Source organism: Hypomesus transpacificus, chromosome 16 (assembly GCF_021917145.1).
Source record: "Hypomesus transpacificus isolate Combined female chromosome 16, fHypTra1, whole genome shotgun sequence".
In the NCBI taxonomy this organism is placed as follows: domain Eukaryota; kingdom Metazoa; phylum Chordata; class Actinopteri; order Osmeriformes; family Osmeridae; genus Hypomesus; species Hypomesus transpacificus.
Genome location: NC_061075.1, coordinates 4,527,004 through 4,544,517, shown reverse-complemented (window position 1 = coordinate 4,544,517; position 17,514 = coordinate 4,527,004). Strand labels below are relative to the sequence as shown.

The window sequence follows — 17,514 nt, the reverse complement described above, 5'->3', positions numbered from 1 at the left end:
AATAAAAAAATAAAAAAAACGTGAATGCTCCTGGTATGCCGGGTATTGGCGTAAGTTGGAAAAGTTATGTCTGGGAGTGTAGTTTGTTTATTTTAAAGCAGATCACTATCTTGAATTGAAGTTCTGGGACTATCAACAGAGACATACTGTTTAGAAAATGTAAGTACTCAAGTGTTATGAAATGCCGAAAATGATTAAGAGGGAGAAATCCGTTTTCCCCCAAAAGAGTTGCATATTTCTCATAGAGAAATTACAAAACCATATGGTTTAGCATATTTCAGATTCAGTTGTACTGCAGAAGAAACACATTTTACTCCTAAATTAATATGAATTCACCACTCAATGACTCAGACGAGAAAGTGTAACACATTTCTTAAATAATTTAATTGCAAAAGGGTCTTTTAAAAATATTTCTACAAGAATGCATCATTTTTATCAATTTGTTGTTTATGTCTGACTCTGCACCATTAAATACATCTCAATGCTTTCAAACAGGAATAAACAATTGCATTTTCAACGGTTTCTTCCTTCCCTACAATACATGTACAGTACTCTTAAACATCTCACTTCTTTTTTTCTAGGGATTTTCAAAAGTGACGAGAAGACAGGCATGTTAAGTGAGCTTGTTTAAAAAAGTTGTATATAGTCATATAAAACAGTGACAGATGAACACAAAAAATGTGAAAAGAAAAAATCAAGGGGAAAAGGTTAGGGGATAGAATCGTGGAGTTGGATGGGGGGATCACATGGGGTAGAGAGGGAATGTTGGGATAGAATGGAGCCCCAGAATACTGAAAGAAGGGTTTGTTGGCACACAGAGAGAGAGTGGGACTATGTTGAACATAAGTTGAACACTGCTGCTTGCGTTGGTGCTTTTGAAAACTATAATACTAGCACTTGTATCCACACACACATACACACTGGCACACACATAAGCATTGATTCTGTCCTCACGTCAGCATTTAGCAGAGAAACCAGGCTATGAGTACAAAGAATGCGGATTAATGGTTGGTATGACAATTGAAATTAAATCCATGAACCATCTTCAACTAAACAAGTAAAACGCTTTTTTTTTTGTTCATCTGCAAGCACTTGTTAGAAAGTGCAAGAGCGTAGAAGCTCATCCCTCACGTTCAGTGTTTGTGAAGTAAAACCACAAGCCAGGACCCAACCTCATCAATGCTTCATACAAGCCATGCACTGCCATTGTTTCACGAGTGGGCATGTCTACCATCTGATTGTGTTTAGACCCCCTGTCTATTCACGTTCATAAACTGTCTTGTTTTATGTTTTATTTTATTTTTTGGGGGGGGGGGGGGGGGGGGGCGCTGCGTGCTTGTTAGTAACAGTGGTTGTCTGATTAAGTGGGAAAGTGGGGCGGAATATTTTTGCCGGACGATTTCAGTCAGTGAATTTGTGATTGCTCTGACCTGTATTCTCATTTATTCCACTGCCTTCGTCGATGTTTTGGTTTCTAGAAACAGGCGTTTCAAATATATTTGACTGACTTGGCAGCTTCGAAGTCAATATGCTCGTTGTGGCATGTAAAAGGACTTTAAAGACATCCGTACTGTTAGGCACAGGCCATTATGTAAAGGACCAAAGCGAGTGGAGTGCAGTTTTATGATCGCTATCAAGTTTGCTACTTACTATCGTGCATTCTAAATTTTGAGGGTTACTAAACCCGTTTTGCACTCTCATCTGTACTCAAAGGGTAGAAAAAAGTGATAGTAATTCGGAACACATGATATTTTGGCGTTGATGCCTGTCACAGGGTTGACTAAAAGGTTTAAGAGAGTTATATGGCAAGGCTTAATGAACGGACACTACATCACACTATTATTACACACAGAACTAATATATTGATTAAGCCCTATCCAGAAACTTCACAGACACTGTCTGGATAATCTGTAGGATCAGCACTGCAGACAGCTACCATCTCCCCCTACTTTTCAAACACCCACACGATTGGTAGAACCTGTCCCTCATGTCAACCCTCTTCAGAAAACGCCAATGGTACGGTCTAGGTGATCCAGCTGCTATCGTTTACAACGTGGCCTCCAGATTTTTGCCTCTCTCCAGGCCAAGGTTGTTGATCCAGCACTGTACTAATCAGGATAGAGCCAGTACTGAGACAGGATGATTGCAGGCTGGACAGGAAATAAAGACAGATAATCATAGGTCGGCCGTCCATATGTCTGCGCTGGCTGCGAGTGCATTTCCTGGATGCTGTGGATCAGCTGCTGCATTTATCAGCCTGACAGGCTTGGACTGGTGGGCCACTTGTCTGACTGGAGCCGACAGGTTCCAGTCATTGAGGAGCAGATTGGGCCCTCTGATGGAGCTGGGCCTTCGGATGGAGCTCCGCCTAGGGGCTCATTAGGACGAGGGACAAACTGCTTGGGCCGTCTGACAGAGCTCCGCCTGTGAACCCATTGGTGGTAAACCATTGTAACTGAGCCATACAGGGGTAAATGGGGTTGAATCCTGTTAGGAGGTATCTGGTAGCTGTATATTACTGTAAATGAACACGTTGCAATGTACAGACATTTTATACATTTCTATTGACCATAGGGGTGTGTTTGAAGAACAGATAGGGAAGGCAGGACTTTTTCTTTGATAAAAGTGTATGGAAGACAACTACTGACAGCTTCACAGGGCTACACAATAAAACTCATTTTCATGTAAGAATGAGAACAGAGTGGGTACAGCTAGATCCAGTAGGGTCGTCAATTGAAAGTGTTGACCTGGAAACGCACAGTCACTCAACACAGCCATTCACTGACGTACACACACAGGAAGTGGTAGGGAGCGACACCAGCAGTTGGATTACGAGCATCCGACGGCCTCATCGTGGCGTGAGCCCCTCCTCTTTCTCTTCCTTTATCACGCTTTCGATCTCTACCACATCCCCCCCCACGCTTGGCCTAACCCAACCAGACACAAATCATCTCACAGTGACACTTTTCCCAGCAGTTTCTCAAAACACCATTTTGATTCATGTTATTTATCTTATTTTTTGTTACAAAACATGTACAGGCTGTTTAGAACAACAACAAAAATACAATATCCAATTCTATATGCAATTTGTTTGTATAATCAATTCATCAATTCATTTGCTGAATCCTCTTGGGTCACTTCTTCCATGTGATTGATAGAAGAAAAAGTCCATAGTTCAAATGGCCGACAGTCTAATAGGCAGGGGTAAATAAATACATTCGAGGGCATTGAAAAATTAAACTAGAATTCAGTTATTCGTGAATTCGGATAATAGTAAAAAAGAAAATGTGGTGTCTCTCATGGTTGCTTTCTGTTTCTGAACGATGCATATATATATATATATCTCCAAAGTTTTGGATTTGCTAAAAAACGTTTAACAGTTTGTCCACAGAATATAGTGTAATTGATTCAGATATAATTGCTCCTTGTCACGGTTCAGTTCATGCGTAAATTCTCCACGGTGGCGGGTAGCTGAAGCTGTATTGTACAGTACTTGTGTGCAACTTCTTACATTCGCTCATTCACACTCATACACAAAAAACACAAACGCTCGCACACACGCACGCAGGAAATGCACACAAAAGGCCAAGCGGTCTTTGTATTTGTGTCGCCACAATCCTCGTTCTCCCCCATCACAAAAAGCGTCCAGCAGGAGTACGTTTTACCAGCCATTTTTGAAACACATATCTCCCAATTTATGTTGGACAAAAAAATCAATATGTACTGTAGTGTTGATAAAACAAATAAACAGCAATTATTATGATACGAAAACACAGGTAATGACCCAATGTTCCCAAGATGGGGAACCATCCTGAATTCTCTCAGGTCTGTGTAAGTGATCAATCCAGGATGTTAGACCCGTAGCCATTCTGGTGTCACCAGCTCAGCTGCTCCCATGAGACCTCATGACCTCTTTGACCCTCTGACCTTTGAACCCCAGACTGTCTGCCTCCTCTTCATTCTTATCGGGCATGTGCCCTTTTACATAATACACCTTCAATATGAAGATGGGGAGAATCACACACACAAAATAACAAGTTCTAACATGGGAAGGATTTTTCCACTGTGTCCAAAACACATATTTTTTTGGTGTGAATTCTCATTCACTTTTTTCCGCTCTTTTTGAACTTAAACAGTTTTCACTCTTTCTCGTCAATCCACGTGTTCAGTCCATCATGGGGCTTTAAGGATCAAACTTGGGGGGTAGTGGTGTTGGTGGTGGTGGTGGTGGGGGGGGGGGGGGGGGGGGGGGGGGGGGGGGGTTGGAGGGTCAGGGAGAAGGGCTTTCACTTGAGGAAGACCAAGTTCAAAATATCAAGGGTTCAGTCCCAGGCTGACTTCACAAAAACACACGCTCGCATGCAAACATCACCCCACACTTGTCCTGGTGAGGCACGGATGGGATATGGGATTCCTTTTTTTCTTCTTTAAAAAATGTACAAAAGAATCCTGACCAATGTCTTGTTGGAAGGAACAGAGTAATTCTACCGGGAGAGGTGGGAACAAGAAAATGGAAGTTAAAGAAGCAAAAAATGCAACAAAAAAAAAACCATAAACGTGACTACTCAGAGGCACTGCAAGCCAGTCTGATTGGCAGAGATGGTCAGGCAGCTAGGGTGTCCCATTGGCTTTCTCTCTCTCTTTCTCTCTCTCTCTGGCACAGTTCCTCTCCTTCCAGTTTGTCTGTGTGCTTGTCTTAGACCTGGACAGGCAACGTTTGGTTCATCTGTAGTCTCATGTCCTGAATGCTGCCTAGGATCTTCTTCTGGTGACCGGCCAAAGTCACTCCTATCCGAAGCAAGTCTCTGAGGGGAGAAAGAGAGAGAGGGGTGAAAAAGGAGGAGGAGGAGAGAGGGGGTCAACTTGTCTATGGTACCACATTAGGAACATACGCATGATTCTTAAGAACTGTTGCCAGCACACTTTGATGACATGGAAAATAGACTGACTGGATTTTTTTTACACTCAAGCAACGACATATTTGTGTTGTGTACATTTAGCCAGCTTAAGTAAGAGCAAATAGAAGGAGCCCACATAAGGGAACAGAAGCAGGTGAGCATCAGCAGGGGCCCATAAAATGGCTTCTGGAGGTCAAGTCAACAACATGGTTGACATTCATCCAAGAGCATGGATACCTAATGTAACATACTTATATTGCCTGGCAGTAGAGTAGTGTGTGTGTAGAGAGAGAGAGAGAGTCATAATGGAGGGTTAATAATTGAAAAAGATCGGTGCTACTGTCGGGCAGCTGGTGTACTTCACAGCACTGAAGTCAGTCCGCCAGACAGCCAGTAAGTAAACCAGGCTTTTGGAATAACCGGACAGTTATAGATCAATCGACTGTGAATGTTAATCATATATCAGCAATTTCAACTGACTTCTAAATTCCCCTCAATTGGTTCAGTTTACAGCTTTTCACCGAAAAGCCAGAACTCAATTACGAAGTAACAAACAGAGGGGAAATGTCAAGAACTGTAAACGTCCATTAGAGTGCCCAGCGAATGAAATGGTGCACCTGTTGGTCAGAGACAGCGTTTCAACAATGTAGTTGAAACACCACGGCCTCGTACAGTGAACTGGAAGAGACCATCCCTAGGAGCTTGATCAACCCCCCCCCCATCCCCCCGGCCGATAACCAAGGACGAGAGCAAAACCACAGCTGACGTCTGGAGGGGCGATTAGCAAACCGCCAGGGTCCGGCCACTGTCTGCGTCTCTCTCCATTCACACACACACGCGAACATACACACATACCGCTACAGAAGCGTACGCTCACACACACGCAAATTCAATTTCCCTCACAGACACCATGCCCTCCGCTTGTCTCAGCGGTCATTACGGTCCTATCTTTTTGCACATTCGTGCATTCTCTCTCTCTCTCTCTCTCTCTCTCTCTCTCTCTCTCTCTCTCTCTCTCTCTCTCTCTCTCTCTCTCTCTCTCTCTCTCTCTCTCTCTCTCTCACACACACACACGCACGCACGCACGCACACTGCCAATTGACACTGGCATTGCTACAATTTCACACAAATAAATTGTGTTTTTTTGCCCGCTCCGCTCGCCTTCCCCATCACCGCAGCGACGGCGGATAAAATGATAATAAATGAAAGCCATTAGAGGAATTACTGGCCATTAAGGACAGCAGAGACCCTCAGTACGCCACACCTGTCTGCTCGCCAAATTGAAACAAATTACCCCCACCTCCGTCCGCTATTACGGGTCTAATGAGGATGATGTATTCATCATTATTATCCTAATTCATTTATTTGATCATAACTGCTCCCATTTCCCACGACTTCTGTCGCGCCATTTCCTAGATCGCAACCAGACGGATATTGGCTATCGGCTGTCGACCACGTCTGTGGTCAACTGTAGGTCAAAAACGGCGGCATCAATCGTAACACAGGAGCGGAGAATCTGTGTTTTCGTTTTGCCGTCTCTCCCGCGCCACGGGTTAGTCGGCGGGTTCTTCCCGATCTAAGGGAACTCACTCTGCCGTCATTTGGGCCACCAGGTCGAAGGAGGCAAAGCCGGCGTTGAGGAAGTTGTCTCGGTAGCGGCTCATCTTGATGGCGTCCAGCCAGTCTCCCACGGTGGTGAAGGTGGTGTAGTCGGGGACACAGCGGTCCAACAGGGGCTGGGACACCCTACAGGGGGGGGGGGAGTGGGAGGGGACGGAGAGGGAGAGAAAGAGAGAGAGAGAGGGTTAAGGTCAAGCCTCGCCTCCACCACCTGAACCTCACCCCCAAACCCCCCCAAACGCCACCTCTCGGCCCCGCCTCCCCCCAGCCCCCCCACCCCCCTCCGACCAGGGGCTGCGCTGTGGTTTCCGACTGACGCCACCTTTGTCGACCGAGGAGACTGGACTGGAGGCTTGGACGCTGGATGGCGCGTTTGTTGAACGCCGGCGACGGATGCCGCGCGCCCGTTCGGGAAAACGCACGTGTCTGTGCGCGCCTTGCGCGCTCTCATTGCCGTGACGAGCGAGGCCAGACGAAAGGGCGTGTGCAACACAATACCGTGGAGGTGGAAAGACATTTTCTCAAGAATCTCAGACACCCGTGAGATATTTCGGGAATGTAAACACAAATGTGTGTGCGTGTCTGGGTGTGTGCGCCCTGACTTACACCTGTCTCCACCCGCACAGGCCCTCGGAATCAAATCAAACATCAACTCCAAAACCCATCCCTGATCAGCGCAGGAGATACAAGGGGCCACCGTGGAAGTTTAATAAAGCTCTCCACGTTGGACCGAGACAGAGAAATGCGAGGGAAGGTGAAAGAAGCGAGGGAGGGAGGGGGAGGGACGGATGGAGGGGGAGGGAAAGGACAGGCCGCGAGGGGGGAAGAGAAAGAGAGCCACTGTCTTACTGCGCTCTCTGCTCTGTTGGTCCTTGTCGTCTTTTTGATGGCATTAAGTTCATTAACAATTAAAGAAGGAGGAGGGGGAGGAGGGAGGGGGGGGGGAGCAAAGAGAAGAGCGAGTTAATAAGAGCCATACAGAGGCTCCATTGAGGAGAGGGCTGCCTGTAGATGGATAGAGGGGAGTGCTTTTTAATAAGGCCTGCACTTCAGGGCCTTAGGGCTAGAAGAAGTTATTAACCCTAAATACAACCCGCTCTTAATAGAGCGTTGTTAGCATTGTTACCTTTGCCTAGACCTGCCCCTGACAAGGAAATGGCCTTTGGTGTCGTCTTGCCAAACAAGGAACCCGGAGGAGCACCTGAGGATGGCGACTTTGGGCTCTGTTGCGACGGAAGCGCCTCGGACACGGATGAGGCGAAGTGGAAAAAAAAGGGTGGAACGGTTCAGAGCCGTCAGCGCTTCCAAATGAGCTCGTGATCCGGCTTTCTCACGGGGCTTCCGGACGATACGGGTGGTTGAGGGCCTTTAGGGGTCATTGTCTGTGTTTGTATGTGTTGTGGAAATCAACGTGACATACGTGCATGGGTTCACACACACGCACACACACACACACACACCTCCGATCTCTCGGTCGCCACGCTCTTCCCCCCTACGCGAACACCTGCACACAGCAGGCAGTAAATACAGAAGGCACAGACGGCACTGCAACAGCTCCTCCCAGTTGGACGGTAGCTTTTTATAACCTCTACCTCTCTGCCTTAATGTCACTCTGACGAGAGCCTGATCCCTCACGCCTCCCTCGTTAAGGCTTGGCAGGAGGCCGTCTCTTCACTGGCCCGTTTAAAATCTCGTTAGCAACTAATTAAAAGCATTCCCATCTCTTTTACTCCCTCCCCCCCCCCCCCGCCCCCCCCCCCCCCCCCCCCTCCGCTCGCCTTAATCTAGATAATTACCCACGCTTAATCTTCTCAGCTATCATTGTATGTACCACTATGGCGGCTCCAGGTCCCCTAAGAGCTCCGCCGCCACCTAGGACAGGTCCCATGTCCTCTCCCAGGATAGGCAGCCCTGAGGCGGGGGGCAGGTAGGTAGGTCAGCCCTGCCTTCCACCACCCCCTCCAGCCTCCTTTCCGGGGAAGAGGTGTGTTGAGGAATGCGGCGTAGTGCGAAGGCGAAATGTAGACGTGTGAGCTCATTGATCGAACTCCCCGTAGGCGGGTCTTTTGCCTCGAGTGCTTTACACTGCCGCGTCAATACACATTAGCGCAACGCGGCCACGTTTTAGCGAGGTGCGTGGTGAGAGAAGTGTCCAGTTGAAAGTGTTTCGTTTTCTCAAGGACCACTTCACCTGGTATGTGAGCAAAGCTACTTCACCTAAGTTATGGTCGCACTGTAGAACCAAATGTGCATGCTAATCAACTAGGCCAACTAACTCCACAGACAAAATCATTCCCGTTCAGTTTAAAGCTCAGTCAAACTCTCAACAGCTATCAAGGCTAAATGGCACGGCATACTTCTAGCAGAACGCCGTCGTTAGCTTCCGACCCTAACCAAACCGCCACGGCTAACTAGCTAACACCAGCATATCCCTGGCCCCTATACACCCGGGCTTTGAACGTACCCAGACTGTGCACTGCTGGTGACGACCTTGAGGCTCGCGGCGTTGCGGATCAGCTTGTCCAGCGTGGCGACGATCTGGGAGAACTTGGGCCGCAGGTTCCTCTCCTTCACCCAGCAGTCCAGCATGAGCTGATGCAGAGCCGTGGGGCAGTCCATGGGCGGGGGCAGCCTGTAGTCCTGCTCCACTGCATTGATCACCTTGGGGAGGGGGGGGAGAGGGAGGGTCATTAGGGCGTACGAGGGGGTTAGGAGAATGTGTGTGAAGAGTCAGCGAGGGAGAGACAGAGATCCCAAGAGACCGAAACAAAGAGAGAGAGAGGAAGAGAGAGAGATAGAGATAGAGAGAGAGAGAGAGAGAGAGAGAGAGAGAGAGAGAGAGAGAGAGAGAGAGGGGGAGAGAGAGAGAAAGGAAAAGAGAAAGATTGAGAGATAGAGAAAGAGAGAGCGCGCGACAGAGACAAACGGTATAAGCAGGGTCGAAAAAAAAGCGAGCGCAAGGGGGTTGAACTTACATCCTGGTTGCTCATGTCCCAATATGGCCGCTCGCCGTAAGACATCACTTCCCACATGACGATGCCGTAGCTCCACACGTCGCTTGCCGAGGTGAACTTCCTGTAGGCGATGGCCTCGGGGGCCGTCCAGCGAATGGGAATCTTCCCTCCCTGTGAATATGCGAATGAGTAGGTGAGCGTGAAATACTGGGGGGATGGAGCACGCACAATCAGACACAAAAGAGGGAGAGAGAAACGCACGGCTGAGAAATTGGGACGCCAAACGCAAAAGCACAAAAAGCACACGCAGAAGAACGCACGCACACACACGCACACATACGACACACACAAAACCGAAGCCCGAGCCTCACCAGTGAGCTGGTGTAGGTGGGGTCCGTGGGGTCGTCCTCGAGGAACCGAGACAGTCCGAAGTCGGACACTTTGCACACAAGGTTGCTGTTGACCAGGATGTTGCGGGCAGCTAGGTCTCGGTGCACGTAGTTCATGTCGGACAGGTACTTCATGCCTGCTGCGATGCCGCGCAGCATGCCCACCAGCTGGATCACCGTGAACTGGCCGTCGTTGAGCTGCAAGCGGCGATAGCGATAGAGAGTGTGTCAAAGAAAGAGAGGAAGAGGGAGAGAAAGAGGAGGAAAAGGTCAGGTTGCATTTACACTCTGACGAAGCACATGCTAATTTCGTTGTTTCCCCCCCCCCCCCCCCTCTCTCTCTCTCTCTCTCTCTCTCTCTCTCTCTCTGTCTGCTGTCTGTCTTCATTCTTCTGTCTCCTCTGTCTTTCTTTTCATCAATCTTTCCTCTCCTCACGCCTTCTCGACCGGCGTCCCCCTTCCCCTGTCTCTCTCTCTCTCTCTCTCTCTTTCTCTCCCCCTTCCCTCCTGACAGCTAGTGTTTGATATGTCTGGGAGCCAGTGATTCATGGGCAACTGAGCTCTCTGCAAATGTCAGGGATAGCCAGAGCGGAACATTTGTCAGATATTAGCTACAGCCGAACCGCAGGTAATGCTCTTTTCTTCAGACATGGAGAGTCTTGAATGAGGGAGAAACTAATAGGAAGATTAAGAAGGTTGGGCTAGGTGTATTTGTCGGATTGTGCTATAGGCACGCACAGAGATTTAGATATGGAAATATGGAGTGCTTCTGACAATCTGATTTCTGGGTTTTTGTGTGTAGAACACGCTTTGAGTTCAAAGTAAACCAAAGATGGCCTGTTTGCTTGAAATACACAATAATTGAATTGAGCAAATGCAAAACAGACTTATGTCGACATAAAGATGTTCGCCTCAGGTTATCCTGAATAGACATGTACCAAATGACTTCTATAATTTTTCTGTCAAACTAGTCTGTCCAAGCCTTCAAAACAAGGACAGATGTTTTTTCTTTCAGATAAAATCACATGAAAATACATTCTCATTATGATTGTTTGATCCTTCAATGCGATTTGTCACCGTTTAGCCTGATCATCAATATACAATTCCTTTGTGAAATATCAACCACTTCTTACCCGGAGGAAAGAGTCCAGCGCTCCGTTCTCCATGAACTCTGTGACGATCATGACCGGCCGACTCTTGGTGACCACGCCTTCCAGACGGATGATGTTGGGATGGTCGAACTGGCCCATGATTGACGCCTCGGACAGGAAGTCCCGCCTCTGACGATCGGTATAACCGACCTTCAGCGTCTTAATGGCCACGATGATCTCCCTTCTTCCGGGTAGCTTAAGGCGACCCCGGCACACCTCCCCAAACTCTCCTGCGAGAGCGGACGGGGGTGGGGAACAGAGAGAGAGAGAGCGAGCGAGAGATGGAGGGAAGAGAGGAAGGTCGGAAGAGTGGAGGAGAGTGGGGGGAGAGAGGGGAGAGGGACAGTTACTGGTTAGAACCAAGGAGTCGGGGAAGGACAGCGGGAGGGGAAGGGATAGGGGAAGACTGCCAAAGAAGCCAGGGTTCAGGGGCGGGGGGGGGGGGGGCAGGGTGTGTGTACGGTGTCTCGGAGCGGTAGATGTAGAGGGGAAGGGGGGGGGCAGTGGCAGCAGTTAGGAGCGTGGATGGGCGTGGAGTCGGGCGAGAAGTCGGGGGCTGTGGGAAATAATGAAAGGATGGAGAGGTTGGGGAAGGGGGGGGAGGCAGGCGTGGAGGGGGGGGAGGGGAGTGGGGGCGGGGTTAGGCTTCAGAGGGGTCAAGGGTATGGGCGGAGGAGGAGGAGACGGGAGGCGTGAGGAGCTTGGGGGTCCTGGGCGTCGTGGACGCCTTGTGTCGAGGGCCTGTGCCGAGCGTGCGCCAGAGAGAGAGAGCCAGAGAGGAGGAGACAGGCAGCGTTGGCGAGAGAGAGAAAAACCAGGGGAGAGAGGGAGGGAGGGAGAGAGGTGGAGGAGAACCCAGGGGGTGGGGGGTAGGAGGGGATGGAGGGAGGAAGGGAGGGAGGGAAAAGGGAGGGAGGACAGGGGTTGGGCTTTGTCACTTTTGGCGGAAGGCTGGGAAGCGACGGATTACAAGTAGCAGCAGCAGGTGTTAAGGCTGTTTCGTAGTAGCAGCAGAAGTAGTAGCAGTGGTAGTGCGGTGGGGCCAGCTGTACACAGCCTCTCGATCCCCATCACAACTCTTCACTTCAGCTTACATACACAAGGCTAAGAGTCATCTGAATCAGTTAACATAGTCCTACAGCTGTTTATAGCAGGAGAAATAAACCAAAAAAACGGTTTCAATGTTCAATTAAAAATATCTTAACTAATACAAGACAAGGGGGGATTCAGGGAAAAGGACAGAACAAGGGGGTTTCTAAAGGAACAGGAAGAACGACCGCAAATGGCAAAGCCGATAAGTGATAAGGTCAAAGGTCAGAAGCGCCGTCAAAGGCTAAGTTTTGAGTAGGTCCTCAAGATGCTTAACGAAAGAGAGCCAGAGTAAGAGTTGACCAATCATGGCCCTGGGAAGTTGTTGTTATAGTTAATTCTACTAGATTCAAGTAGGAAACTAATCAATTGAAGTGCTTCTTAGATCAAATTCAACAACTTCCTCCAAGGCCCGTATCCAGAAGCAGGATTGGGCAGCCATTTGGGGGAGTTGAACTTGATGGTAATCACTTATTGAACAAAAACAAAATGGCAATCATGGCTAAGGAGGACGAACTAAGAGGAACACAGGTCAAATTTGGATTTCAAGTATTCAAATCCGCAAAGTTGCATTCAATTGGTCTTGCCTCTCAACTTCTCTGTATTTCATTGCAGCTCATTGGGACCGATGGAGCCCACTGTTAACATTGTCAATACACATTTGGCCCGAGTCCGCGATATCTACGGCGTTTCTACACAGCTGTGAGGGCAGCGGGTCGAGGTCGAGGTAGACGCGTCTTGCCCAAAGGACGGCGTGCGGACTCAGATTGAGAAAAGAGGAGAAGGTGGCGTCGAGGTTGCCAGCACGGAACGAGGAAGAGAAGGCAGGTGGGAAAGGAAGGGGTGGGGACGATTGAATTGAGTGAAAGTACCGCTTGGCGTGAAGTCCTCTAAGGGTATGGCCTGGAGGTGACTAGCATTCTTCCCCCTGTAGCTCAGGAGCTTGGGTTGGTTACCTGCGCCGATGACCTCCTCGATCTTCACACAGGAGATGTCGATCTCCTTGGCGAACTCGCGGACCGCCTCGTTAGGGTCCTCATAGGTGAAGGGGTCGATATAGACCTTCATGCCCGGCGTGACTATAGGGGATTCATTAGTGAGAAGAACAAAACCACATGAATCGAGGCCGCCAATCAGGACTGGCCAATGAAAAATGATGCAAGTGAGAGAGTCGACTGATTGGGTGATTGATTGCGTGGTTGAGTGATTAAGTTATTGATTGATTGATGGATTGGAAGATTATTTTAAAGCAATTCAAGTGTAGCTGCTATTACTGCTTCAGCCTTGAATATAATTACGGTGCGATTATAAACCAGATTGTGTCATCTGATCAATTTAACATTGTAGTGTGTATAAACAGTGCTGAAAAGCACATATATTATTATTACTAGTAGTAGTATACCATCCATCCATCAACAGTGACGTGGCGTTACTTCCAGACGTATGGAGTAGGGATTTTTTAACACTCTGTTCAGGAATAGTTAATGTGTCCGACTAGGTTTGCTGTGTTTTCAGGAGGATGCGTAGCAGCTAATGGCTGACAGGGAGGAGGGACTTACTGTATTGCTGCAACTTCTCTGTGTACTCGGACTCTGAGCCGTTCCTCTGCTTCCTGTGGGCCAACGGAACGAGAACAAAACACAAACGTCAGCCAAAGGGATTTTTTTTCACACAGTCTGCGTGGGCCTACTCCGTCGAACCCAAAGACTACGTGTTCTCTCATCGCCGAGGGCCGGGGAGAGGATAACGGGCAGCTGTGTCGCTGCAGATGGAGGATAACCCCAGCGAGGATATGCAGTCATGTATACTGTACTGCAGTCGCAATGCCAATCATATACCGTATTCACACAGCACGTCTATCCCAAGCTGGGGGCGGGGAGAATGTTTACCAAGACACACAAAGAGGCATAATTTGGTGTGAAAACATCGATTTCCATTTCCTTTGTCTGACGTGGCAGCCGTGTAAACTCTCGCACACCCGCGATACCCCCCCCCCTTAAATGAGGCCGGGAGACGACGTCAGCTGCTTCCCTCGTCACCCTCGCCCCTCGCTCACACCGTTTCAGCCTCCACGCGGCTGATTCCAACCCCCCATCCCCCCTCTTTCCCCTTCTCGTCTTCCTCTCCCCCCTTGTCTGTATCAGTCCATTAATGGGTGCGGTGGTGGTGGTGTGGGGGGTGGGTGGGGGTATGACAAGACAAGGGTGTATGGGTGTATGTGTGTGTGGGGGGTTGGGGGGGGGTTGTTGAAATTACATGTTAATGTCCTTCCTTTGTTGTCTAACCAGTAACCGGGGCAATAATACCCGCCGGTGATTTGCATCTCATTTCCAATTCAAATGAAGTTCCGGAATATGCGGAGGCTCCGTTTTTTTTTTCTTCCATTCTCTCTTTTTATTTCTTTCGGGGACAGACGCAGCACCCCGGCTAAGACACCGAGGAGACGCAATGTAACGGTAGTGGAAAAAGCAGGAAAATGAAAGGAGTGGAGAAGAGGAGGAGGATCACGATTCGGTCGAACGCGACCGGGCCCCGCGTTTGTCAGACACGGGCCGCTCGGAGCGAGACCGTGCCCCCCCCCCCCCGTACCGCCAGAGGCGGGCCCGTCAGTGCCAGTCACATGGTGCCAACCCTCGTGCTCGTCCGGCACAATCACCGCCGCAAACCATTTACCGCCGCCGGCAGATGGTTGATGACTGGCAGTCTGACTGGACGAGTCAACAGGGGGCACTTCTGAGGGAGGGAGAGCTGTTCTTTGTGCCGGGCGGTGGCGGGGACACCCAGGACGGCTGAACCACGCTATCAGGGCCATCGGTCCGGGCAGCTGGCTCTCGTGCCGAGTCCACGGAGCTTGTTAGCTTGTTCGCTAGCTAGCGCCGAAAGCTGCTGTCGTTTTCACATCCAAGGAGGCTAATCTCCAACTGCCAAACCTGACAGGGGGGTGGGAGGCGGAGGTGGGTGTGTGTGTGTGTGGGGGGGGGGGGTACATTTGAGGGGTTTTAGGGCTTGTGCTGACTTGAGGGACATTTGAAGCCAAAAAATGACATTTTGAAACCGTCCTCTCGTAATCCGAAACGAATGTCAGCACTGTGCGTGAGGTGGACGGGTCGGTGTGAACTTTTTCGCCATCGCCCTCACATCAAAACACGGTAGCGTACCCTGTCGGTATGTTGTGTTATTTCGAATCTCTTCCGTTCTCACCTGAGGCAGACGATGGCTATCACGACGACAGCGATGATGAAGACGAAGCCGGCAGTGGCTGACCCCACGATGAGAGGAAGCTGCTCTTGAAGCGACTTATCTGGGTCAGCTGTGGGGGTCAGGTCAGAGGAACAAAGGTTAGCGGCGTAGCAGTGAGAAGCAGGCTATGCAAAGAACCTGTCGCCAGCACATTAAAGACACCCACGAGAGTGCATAACTCCAGGAATGATGTCATGCCACAAGACACCCCTTCTATGTATAAGCTTTGGCCTCCCACATGATTTACAGAATCATATGCTACATGTGCTCCTAGCTCATATCAAAGACATCGAGAAATATCTTTACGATGCCCAAACATGTTTGTCTGTTGAACGGTTACATTTTATGATACTATAACTTCAGTCTAGCTGATTGGGAAATTGTAAAATTATTCAAATAAGGACAGATATCTAGCTAGGTCGTACCAGGTCAAACAGTTCCCCTCTAAAACAACTAACAACCAACTGTATCGCTTCTCAGAATAATTGTGCATGACTTATCCAAAACACTACACTCCAGAGTACTGGAATAGATCATGAATGTAGGAATGAAAAGACGTGTATACATACAGTGCATGTGTTCAGTTTGGGATATGCTACACACATACCTACGGACGTTTTGGAAAACGTACTGTTTTGGTTGGTGCTGAAATCGGCGGGGCTGCTGTAGCGTCCGTAGCCGGCCACCGTGCGGGCCCGGACCTGCACCACGTACGGCGTGCTCTGCTTCAGCCCCTCGATGCGGGCTGAGCTGCGCTGGGCCGTCATGGTGTGAGCGATGGCCTCGGCCTGGTCCTGCCGAGTGAGAGATAACGCTTAGAACCAGACACGGGGCTGAAGCGGCGAAACGGGGAGGGAACGCACCAAGCCCTCTCGTGCCTCGTTCTGCCCTTTGGTATTCATCCGCTCTCGCTCTCTCTCTGTCTCTCTCTGTCTCTCTCTGTCTCTGTCTCTCTCTCTCTCTCATCTGCCTTTTTCAACATCAGCTCTGGGGCGACGCGGCCAGCCAATCTCAGTAAACAGCCATTGAGCAGGCTCGGGTTTAATGCGAATGAGAGAGAATTAGAGGGAAAGAGAGTGTGTGACAGAGGGAGAGAGAGAGACAGAGAGAGAACAACAAACAACAAATGGAGCCGATACAAGGAGTCTTTGTTCCCTCCCTAAGGCAAATCCATAGCTTTCTGGCCCCCTGCTTGGCTTATGGCACTGGCCACTAACACAGAAACTTTGAAACGACGAGACGGGGGGGTGGGGGGGGGGGGGGATTGGACAGATCCAACAGACAGAGGATCCAAAGGAAGGGAAGCCAAAAAGAAAAGGAAAGAAAGAAAGAAGGGGAGATGAAGGGATGATGGAGAGGACAAGAGGAAGAAGAGGGGAAACATAAGACGGAAGGAAGGGATTTGATTCGGCGCCCTTGTTTGGACTTGTTTGGTTACGATTAGTTGCATTTTGCTGTTCAGTGACTTGATTTCCTATGGGGCGCTCTAAATTCTTGTGAAAAGGGGATGGAATTAGAACCGTTGATTTACATTGCTGCTTACCTTCTCATGGTACTTAATCTCGTAATCCAGAATGATTCCGTTGGGTTTCTCCGGGGGCAGCCAGGAAAGGCTCATGGTGTTCGCTGTCGCCCCCATCAGGTGGACCGTGGGCACTGCAGAGGGAGCTGAGGGGGAGGGGGGGCAGGGGGGGGGGGGGGTTTACAGAGGGAAGAATTTGTTTCATTCACTATCTGTGTGTTTCTGAGTTCTACTCGCTTTTGTCTAGACACACAGGCCTAAAATCCCAAAGTCTAAGACCTGCATTGAAGCTTTGTGAGGTTTTGTGAGTTGAACTGGGAGGCTAAAGTTGGTGTTTGGTATGCAGCACCATTCCCTAGAATCGTCCCTGGCCAACTCCTCTGGGACACAAGAGATTTGTAATTCCTCTGTGACAAGGAAATCACGCCACGAAACCGGCAGCTTAGTATCTGGAAGATCCAGCCCACCTCCCCCTGGTTACACACACACACACACACACTCACGCATGATTTTCATTCTGAAATATTCTCCCCATTATGCCAAGAAGTCTGTCTCCCTGCACCTCACCTCTCCTCCCTCTCGTTTCTACCTTTTCTTGTCCTTTCGTTCCCTCGATAGAATGTACTTACTTCCATGTTCCCACCCTTTTCA

General features: G+C 49.3%; 1 protein-coding gene across 8 annotated transcripts in view; it reads right to left on the bottom strand.

The window, feature by feature from the left end:
• Positions 1-365: 365 nt before the first annotated feature.
• LOC124478758 (ephrin type-B receptor 3-like) overlaps positions 366-17,514 on the bottom strand; it is a 50,745-nt gene continuing 33,596 nt past the window's right edge. Inside the window, exons 6-16 of one of the 8 annotated variants that reach the window (XM_047037178.1) lie at positions 16,885-17,009; positions 15,949-16,135; positions 15,303-15,411; positions 13,661-13,713; positions 13,058-13,192; positions 10,995-11,242; positions 9,844-10,059; positions 9,494-9,643; positions 8,983-9,179; positions 6,489-6,644; positions 366-4,805 (exon numbers count right to left, since the gene is read on the bottom strand). In XM_047037178.1, the coding sequence (XP_046893134.1) occupies positions 4,697-4,805; positions 6,489-6,644; positions 8,983-9,179; positions 9,494-9,643; positions 9,844-10,059; positions 10,995-11,242; positions 13,058-13,192; positions 13,661-13,713; positions 15,303-15,411; positions 15,949-16,135; positions 16,885-17,009 (1,685 nt within the window). In that variant the 3' untranslated portion in view covers positions 366-4,696. Of the gene's footprint in view, positions 4,806-6,488; positions 6,645-8,982; positions 9,180-9,493; positions 9,644-9,843; positions 10,060-10,994; positions 11,243-12,973; positions 13,193-13,660; positions 13,714-15,302; positions 15,412-15,948; positions 16,136-16,884; positions 17,010-17,514 lie in introns of all 8 variants that reach the window. The other 7 variants (XM_047037179.1, XM_047037177.1, XM_047037180.1 and 4 more) reach the window with 7 other exon arrangements.